This window comes from Mustela nivalis (genome assembly GCF_964662115.1).
Source record: "Mustela nivalis genome assembly, chromosome: 2".
Taxonomy (NCBI): Eukaryota; Metazoa; Chordata; class Mammalia; order Carnivora; family Mustelidae; genus Mustela; species Mustela nivalis.
Genome location: NC_139021.1, coordinates 132,727,478 through 132,736,759, shown reverse-complemented (window position 1 = coordinate 132,736,759; position 9,282 = coordinate 132,727,478). Strand labels below are relative to the sequence as shown.

The 9,282-nt window shown below is 42.7% G+C and overlaps 1 protein-coding gene and 1 long non-coding RNA gene across 2 annotated transcripts; both read left to right on the top strand.

The window, feature by feature from the left end:
- The first annotated feature begins 1,321 nt into the window (after positions 1 to 1,321).
- On the top strand, positions 1,322 to 1,885 carry LOC309858946 (Rieske domain-containing protein). Its single transcript, XM_082719266.1, has one exon. It carries the CDS (start codon positions 1,384 to 1,386, stop codon positions 1,855 to 1,857), a length of 474 nt encoding a protein of 157 aa, XP_082575392.1. The 5' UTR covers positions 1,322 to 1,383; the 3' UTR covers positions 1,858 to 1,885.
- Positions 1,886 to 6,972: 5,087 nt separating this feature from the next.
- LOC309858950 lies at positions 6,973 to 8,438 on the top strand. Its single transcript, XR_014308453.1, has 3 exons — positions 6,973 to 7,088; positions 8,059 to 8,133; positions 8,222 to 8,438. It is a non-coding gene; the product is annotated as an uncharacterized lncRNA (long non-coding RNA).
- The last annotated feature ends 844 nt before the right edge of the window (positions 8,439 to 9,282 follow it).

The window sequence follows — 9,282 nt, the reverse complement described above, 5'->3', positions numbered from 1 at the left end:
TTTTGATAATAACTTTTTCAATCTTTCAAGTGATCAAATTTGTCTTTGATGAATTTTTCTCTTATCTATTTTTCAGTGATTGCTTTTCATTCTATTAATACTTTCCTTCTACTTACTGTGGAATTTGCTCTTCTTTTCTCACTTCTTAACATGGATGCTTGGATCATTGGTATTTAGGTTTATTCCCAACTAACATAAGCAGTTAAAGCTATATTTTCTTTTTAGCAGAACTTTATTTGCATTCCATTAATTTGGATATGTTTTCTTTTCAATATCATTTAGTTTGTTCAGATAGCCTAAAAGGAGAAAGAAAAGAGAGAGGGGACAACGGAATAAGAAACAGAATAAACAAATGAAACAAATAATAAAGTGGTAGATGTAAGCCATACCGATAATTACATTAAATGTAAGTCATCTAAATACACCAATTAAAAGAGATTTGCCCAGTGGACAAAAAAATTACCTAATTATATGTTGTCTGCAAGAAACCCACTTCACATGTAGGTATATAGGTAGGTTGAAAGTAAAAAGGAGGGAAAATGTACTGTGCAAACACTAATTTAAAAAAAGAAGAGAGAAGCCTGGGTGGCTCAGTGGGTTAAGCCTCTGCCTTTGGCTCAGGTCATGATCCCAGGGTTCTGGGATCCAGCCCTGCATCAGGCTCTCTGCTCAGCAGGGAGCCTGCTTCCCTTCCTTTCTCTATGCCTACTTGTGATTTCTCCCTCTCTCTCTGTCAAATGAATAAAATCTTTAATAAAAAGTTAAAAAAAATAAAAAAAGAAGAGTAGAGGGGGCACCTGGGTAGCTTAGTGGGTTAAGTGTCTAACTCTTGATTTTGGTTCAGGTAGTGACCTCAGGGTCTTGGTTTTGAGCCCCACATTGTGCCCTGTGCTTAGTGTGGAGTCTGGTTAAGATTCTGTCTCTCCCGCATGATGTGGGGGGAAAGGCAGGCTTCCCACCGAGCAGGGAGCCCGATATAGGGCTCGAACCCAGGACCCCGGGATCATGACCTGAGGCAGACGCTTCACCTACAGAGCCACCCAGGTGCCCCTTGAGTTGTTATTATTATTATTGTTATTATTATTTGCAGAGTTTCAACATGTTTCATTTTATCAATAAAAAGATTAATATAAAAAAAAAGATTCTGTCTCTCCCTCTGCCTCTGCCCCCTCACTCTGCTTGTGCTCTCTCTCTCTCTCAATAAATAAATAAAATCTTAAAAAAAAAAAAGGCAAAGCGGGTATGTTTATATCAAGTGGACTTCAGAGCAAAAGAAATTACCAGGGATAAAGAAGGACATTAAATATTGATAAAAGGGGTAGGGTCACGCGGGCTCGGCGGCTGGCTGGTCTCGCGGAGGCGGAGCGAGGAACTCGAGGAAGCATGGATGTTGATGGCTCTGAACAAGATCCTGAAATGAAGGAATATTCTTCTGTCTGTGTTGGCAGAGAAGAGGACCTTAAAAAATCTGAAAGAATGACAGCTGTTGTGCATGATAGAGAAGTGGTCATTTTCTACCACAAAGGAGAGTATCATGCTATGGATATTCGCTGTTACCACTCAGGAGGACCTTTACATTTGGGAGATATAGAGGATTTTGATGGACGACCATGTATAGTTTGCCCCTGGCATAAATACAAAATTACTTTGGCCACAGGAGAAGGACTATATCAGTCTATAAACCCTAGAGATCCATCAGCAAAACCCAAGTGGTGCTCCAAAGGAGTAAAGCAAAGGATTCATACAGTGACAGTGGACAATGGGAATATTTATGTGACTCTTTCTAATGAACCTTTTAAGTGTGACTCTGATTTTTATGCCACTGGAAACTTCAAAGTTATTCGGAGTTCTTTCTGATAAAACTATATGGAAATGAAAAAAAAAATATTGATAAAAGGGACAACACACCAAGGATATATAGAAATCCTTAATATATATGCACCAAACAACAGAGCTGTAATATATATGAAGTAAAAACTGACAAAACTGGAAGGTCAATTGGAAATAGACTTACATGCAGTTACAGTCAGAGACTTTAACATCCCTTTCTCTCTACCAGACAGAAAATCAAGAGGGATATAGAAAAACTGAGAGATAGCATCAGCCAACAGATGTAATAGGTATTTATAAAACACTCCACCCAAAGAGTAGACTATGCATTCTTTTCAGGGGCTCATGGAAAATTCACAAAAGTATTCCATATCCTGGACTTTAAAACAAATCCCAACCAATTAAAAGAATTGAAATCATGTAGTCTGACCACAAGGGGACTCAAACTGGAAACCAATAACAGAAAGAGAACAGGAAAATCTCTTATCACTTAAAAAAAAAAACAAATTTAGAATTGAACTATAATGAAAGTACAACATAATTGTGAGATGCAGCTAAAGCAGGGCTGAGAGGGAAATTTATAACACTGAATACTTATGTTAGAAAAGAGAAAAAGATCTTGAATCAATTTCAGTTAGTTCAAAATATTATCTAATTTCCTGGACATTATTCTTTGACCAATGATTTATTTAGGAATGTGCTGTTTAATTCCCAAATATGTGCTATTTTCCAGATACCTTTATGTTATTGATATGTAATTTATCCAAGTGTGGTCACAGAACAAACTTCTCATAACTTCAGTACTTTAAAATTTATTACGCTTTTTCTTTATGAATATGAATATCTATAATAATAAAATATCATACATAATATCTTAAATATTCTGTGTACACATATAAATAATGTATATTCTGTAATTGTTAAATGTAATATTCTACATATATCAGGTAGTTTATTGAAAGCAACTAACAGATTGACAGTTGTGCTCAAATCCATTTCCTTTGTTCAAATCCTTTTTAATCTACTTATTCACATGTTGAAGGAATGTTAAAATATTCAAATATAATTCTTCTACTTCTTCCTTTAATTTTCAGAGTAGTCACTTCATGTACTTTGAAGCTCCATTACTGAGAATATAGACATTTAGGAAGGTCAAGTCTTTGTGATAAATTGACCATTTATCATGGTGTAATATCTCTTTAATGCTGTTAACACTTTGTTTTGAAGGCTATTTTGTCTGGTATTACCATAGCAACAACTTTTTCTTACATGATAAGAAAAACTTGTTTTATAAGTTACAGCACACTATTGTAAATAGAAAATAGAGTTGCCTTGAGCGATAAGAGAAAAAGCAAACAAATCTATCCAATTAATCGATATAAACTTTACATATTTGTTAAACCTATGGACCATAGCATATACTCTAAACAATTTAAATGGTTTTATTGAAATCTAAATATATGTCAATGTATAATAAACTGCCCACATTTGATATGTATATCTTGTAAATTAAGACCCTTATACAACCATGGAACCATGACCTCGTCAAGAATGTGACTGTTGCATTCACTCCTGCAAGTTTCCTTATGCTCCTTTATAATCTTTCCCCTGCCCCACTGTCTTCCCCAGCCTCCCAAGCACACACTGACCTGTTTTCTTTCACAGTCTGTTAGTTCTCATTTTCTAAAACACAGAATCACACAAGATGTACTCTTCTTTGGTTTGGTTTCTTTCTCTCATATACTAATTTTGAGAGTCATCTATGTTGTTAAGTGTATCAGTAGTCTATTCTCTTTTGTTACTGAGTAGTAACATATTATATGGACATAATATAATTTGTTTATTCAACCACCTATTGCCAGATGTATGAGTTGTTTCTAGTTATTATCAAAATAATTACCATAAGAATTTGTGTGCAAGTCTTTTTTTTTTTTTAAGTAATCTCTACACCCAATGTAGGTCTCAAACTCATGACCCAAGGTTAAAAGTTGCATGCTCTAATTGAGCCAGCCAGGTTCCCCCCGTGTGCAAGTCTTTATATGGCTATGTGCTTTCATTTCTCTTGGGTAAGTATGTAGGGATGGAATATCTGAATTATACTCTAGGTGTATATTTAAAGATACTGATAAACTGTTTTCCAAAGTGGTTGTACCATGTTCCATTCCCACCAGCAGAGCATGAAAGTTCCAGTTTTTCCACATTCTTGCCAATGTTCGGGAAGGTCGAACTTTTTAATTGTATCCATTCTACTAGACACATATAATGAAACATCTGTTTAAGCTTTTCATTCCTCCTTCAATTATTACTGTTAAGATGTGAAAGAAATACATTTATATAATTGAAATATGTATAAACTTTTGAGAGAGATATATGATATATGCATCTGGCTAAGAAAAAAGGATATCCTGCTATTTGCAACAACATGAATGAATCTTAAGGCTGTTATGCTAAGTGAAATAAGTCAGACGAGGAAAGACAAATACTGGATGATCTTACTTACAAGGAGAATCTAAACAAAGCCAAACTCATAGAAACAGAGAGTAGAATGGAGGTTGCCAAGGGGCTGGGGGGGAGGCAGGGAAATGGTGGTCAAACTGTACAAACTTCCAGTTATAAGATGAACAAATTCTGGGGATGTAATGTACACCACGGTGATTATGGCTAATATTACTATATTATATACTTGAAAGTTGTTATGAGTGTAGGTCTTAAATGTTCATAAAAAAATGAAATGTGAATTATATGACATAGTGGAGGTGGTAATCATTTTGTGATATAAGAGTGTATCAAATCAACAGTTTGTATACCTTCAACTTTCACAATGTTGTAGGTCAATTAGATCTCAATAAAGCTGAAAAAATTATATAGGTTCTAGCCAGTACAACTAGGCAAGGAAAGGAAATAAAAGACAAGCAAATCGTAAGAAATAAATACAACTGTCTTTATTTGTAAGCAACATGATATGGTCTCTGCAAAAAATCTGATGGAATCTATTTAAAAAAGCTACAAGAATGGGGGCACCTGGATGGCTCAGTCAGTGAAGAATCTGACTTGATTTTGGCTCAGGTCATGATCTCAGGGTTGTGAGATCAAGCCCCATGTCAGCCTCCACACTGGGTGTGGAGCCTTCTTAAGGTTCTCTCTCTCCTTCTCCCTCTTCCCTTCCCCCATCCAACTCCTCCTCCTCCCCAAAAATAAAAAAGTAAAGAAAGCTACAAGAATTAAGGAGTAAACTTAGCAGGTTGCCAGATATAAGATCAATATATTTAGAAATCAATTGCATTTCTCTCCACTGGCAATGAACGGTTATAAATCAAAACCTTTAAAAATATAATTTACAATAGCCTAAAGCCAGACCTTAGGGGGAGAAGAAAAAGAAAAAGAACCAACAGTCCCAGCAGCCCTGATTGGCAGTGTTTGCCAATGTCGATTGTGTAAATACTCCCCCCAAAGGTGAGTTCAAGTTATCAGCATCACATAGTAACAAAACTAAGCAGAGCACAGCTGCTGCAGGTTTTCCTATTTCTCCCCGTGTGTTTAAGTATTTTTATTTTTCATGAATACTATCTGGAAAAAATCTGAAGACTGAGATATAATTTTGTTTTGTGTGCTTGTATCTTTCATAGAGCAGGTCAACACTTTCCTCTTGGGGTGAGGACCAGATTCTTCCTGGGTTAAATAGACAGGTGCTGGGCTTCAGTGGTAATTAGAATGAGTTCACCTGTGATTAGCGCTCTCCCCAACCTTGCAGGTGTGACCAAGTTAAGGTGAGGTCATTTGGGTGGGTCCTAATGCAGCATGATCAATGTCCTTACAAAAAGGAGGAATCCGGACATGGACGCACACAAGGCAGAGGCTGTGAGCCCGCTCTGTAAAGATGGAGGAAGGGAGGACACAGCCACAAGCCAGGAAGGTCCAAGGACTGCTGGCCGCCTCGAGAAGCAAAGAAGAGCCCACAAGGGTTTCTACCTAGTCTCCCAGGGACCACCGCCCTGCCTACACCTTGATCTCAGACTTCTATTCCAGAACGGTGGGACAATAAGTGTCATTTTAAGCTCCCCTGTTTGGGGCACTTTGTTATGGTGCCTCCCCCACCCCCAGAAGCTAATCCATGCACCTTGAGAAAGTGCTATTTTATTAACTTGAACGTACAACCAAGCACACATCCCTTTCTCTCCTCTCTGTTCTCCCTCAATATCTGAGCTTCCTCTCCAGGGTCCCTTCCAGGTAAGGGCTCAGCAGCTGACCCATCCCCTGGCCCACCCAGAGAAGCAGATAACAGTCCCCCCGCTCCTTCTGCTCCCACTCCCTGGTCCCATCCTGCTCTCACCTTCCAGGAACCACGTCTCCCCTCACTCTCCAGAGAGGGGTGCCCTCCACAGGGGGGCAAACAAGGCTTGAATCCTTCCTGGGCACCTCAGTACATGGTCCCAGGGATCCTGCAGCCTCATTGCACTGAAGGGTGCTGCCGGCCCAGTGGTTATGGCTGGAGACCCTGAGACTCACAGCAGTTGGGGAACAGGCTAGAGACAGCAGGCTCATGAAGGGAGTGTCGGGATCCGGGCTCCGACCGAGGTCACTCAACACTGTCCTCTCTGCACCGCCCTAGGCAGGTGCCAGTGGTGCAAGTTGGCCCCTCACTGGACCTTCGTCCTCCCTGAGGCTGTCCCAGCAGGCCTGCCGGTCTGGCTGGCCTCTCCTGCTGACTTCAGGCATTCTGGCTAGAGAAGCAAGCTCCCTTCCTGGTAGTTCTGCTTAGGGAGGATGGCTCCCCTGGCTGGGATGGTCTTTTCCTGTTGAACAGTAATTTACTGTGTTTCCCACTGAGCTGACCTCAGGGAAAAACACACTAGGAAACAGAGAGCCGCACCTCCTGAAGAGAGCGTGTCCTCTGGGGCACTTTCCTCCCCACCCCCTTCTAAAAAATCACTTATCCTGATGTTAGTCAATTGCATAACATCCTATTCATTTTTTCCACCTTCCATCATCTGCCCTGGAAACTCCACTGATCACTGGCTGGATCTCGCTGGGGGGCGGGGGAGTGGAGGGACGGGGCACTGGGAGGTCAGGAGTCCCGTTCTGGCCTGTCTGCTCCCTCCCATGTGACCTTGGGCAGGTCACTCCGATGCCGATGGCAATGCTAACAGTCCTGTTTACTGAACACCTGCTACGCTTTGGGCTCTCCACGTGTGTCACCTCTCCATGCTCATGGGGCCCTACAAAAGGGGGAGTGGGAGCCCCATGAGCACATGTGGAAGGTAAGGCTTGGGGAGGCTGGAGAACTCCAATGAGGCCACCCTGTGAATAACACCTAGGCTGGGGTTTAAGATGAGGCAAATTGGCCCAGACTGCTTTCACTAGACTAAGCTGCTGCCACTTCCCTTTCTGGGTCCCAGTCTCCACAGTTGTGAAATGGGGGATCAGACTTAGCAGCTATCAGCCCCTTCTCCAGCTTCCCAGACAAATGGCTCTTCTCTTGTCTCCCTACAAATGCCTTGTTCAGCCAGTGACCAGTGATCCTTGAAAGTGTAAACCTGAACATAGCACTTGACCGGAAAGCAACCTTATTTATTTGCTAATTTGTTTATCGTATGGCGGAGGGCAGGGGGCCGGTTGTGCTTTCAGGGACCCGTCCCCTGCACAGAGAATGGTGCCCTGTGAGCCCTGTGTTCTGGAGCCGTGGCTGCTATGGCAGCCCGGCAGAGAGGCAAGAACAGGCCTGCGGTGGGAGGAGAGTTTGAAGGGCAAGCTTGGCCGCACTGCCTGGGTCTCGAAGTAGGTCACGGCCAAGCTGGTCTGCCCAATGGTCATGATGAAGTTGGCAAACTTGGTCTTTTGGTTCTTGGGCTGACCCCCTTGAGGGCCAAACCAAGCCCATCTCTGCCGGCTTATGTGCACCAAGGTCTTATCTGATGAGCTATTTCTGTTTCTTATATATAGCGATCCATATTTTCCCGAGATCTGAGTGGAACATAAAGTCCCAGGGATCCAAAGGGCTGCGGTGCTAATGGTGAAATTTCAGACGTTGTGAAAGACTAGAGGAGACATATTTTGGGGCAGTTAGCGTCGAGGCAGGACCTCAAAGTCTTCCTGGTGTGCAGTGACTCACACCAGAGGAAGACTCACTCCGGATGGGGCAGAGAGGAGGCTGCTCCCTGGTCACCTGTTTCAGGAAGGGTGGGGGCGGCTGTCTCACCCCTGCTCGTGCTAACTCTCTCCCCATTGTAGGATCATGGCCATCTCATCTGACTCATCCACCCCAACCTCCTCGCTGAACCAAAATGGACCAGAAGCTCAGAGAGGGTAGTAACTTGCATGAATTTACACAGCATGATGATGGCCTGTGCCATGTAGCCCTATCTTTCTGACTCCAATTTTTTTCTCACTGCAGGAACTTTCGAATTGTGTTCTGGAAAGTCCCAGAGTCCTGTCTGCAGCGGTACCCAAGAAGCTGCCACAGGACAGGATGGGAGCAGGTGTTGAGTAGGAAGAGTCCAGAACCCCAACTTGTCACCAGCAGCTGGCTCACACATTAGGTCGTCTGTTTAAAGAGAGGGTCCCACTTCTAGAGAGAGAAGTTTGGAGACCATAGTGATCCTGTAAGGGGGCATGCATGGGGGTAAGCTTTGCAAAGATGGAGGAGGCAGGAAGGGCCCCTCTGCAAGGCTGTGCAGGCATCATCCTCATCACCCCTGGGATGATTCGGTCCAGGGAGGATATTTAGTAGGGAGAGCCCTCAGGGAAGTGCTTGGTTTATAGGGGAAGAATGTGCTCGGCACCTGACATCGAAGAAGATGATTATAATAATTATAAAATCTAGTGTGCTCTTGGGCTGCCTGGGTGGCTCAGTGGGTTAAAGCCTCTGCCTTCGGCTCAGGTCATGATCCCAGTGTCCTGGGATCGAGCCCCACATCGGGTTCTCTGCTCCTCAGGGAGCCTGCTTCCCCCTCTCACTGTCTGCCTCTCTGCCTACTTGTGATCTCTGTCTGTCAAATAAATAAATAAAATCTTTAAAAAAAATCTAGTGTGCTCTTAATGCTGTACCAGGCAATTTTCATAATAATAAATATTAGATGGATGTTTGTTGACTGAATAAATGAAAAGATGAGTCTATTCCTGCACAGAGAGGCAGGTAAGTGCCCAAAGTGGGGAGACAGGGAGAGAGGGGGAGTGAGAGAGAGAGGAGAAAGGAATCTTTTTTTTTTTTTTAAAGATTTTATTTATTTATTTGACAGATCAGAAGTAGGCAGAGAGGTAGGCAGAGAGAGGAGGAAGCAGGCTCCCCGCTGAGCAGAGAGCCCGATGTGGGGCTCGATCCCAGGACCCCCGGGATCATGACCTGAGCCGAAAGCAGAGGCCCTAACCCACTGAGCCACCCAGGCACCTCGAGGAGAAAGGAATCTTTGAAGAAAAGTGGGAAGCAGGTTGCTTGTAGCTTTCACGTAACACCTT

Excerpts from the sequence above, each read along its gene's own strand:
- LOC309858946 (XM_082719266.1), top strand. The coding sequence starts at position 1,384 with ATGGATGTTGATGGCTCTGAACAAGATCCTGAAATGAAGGAATATTCT.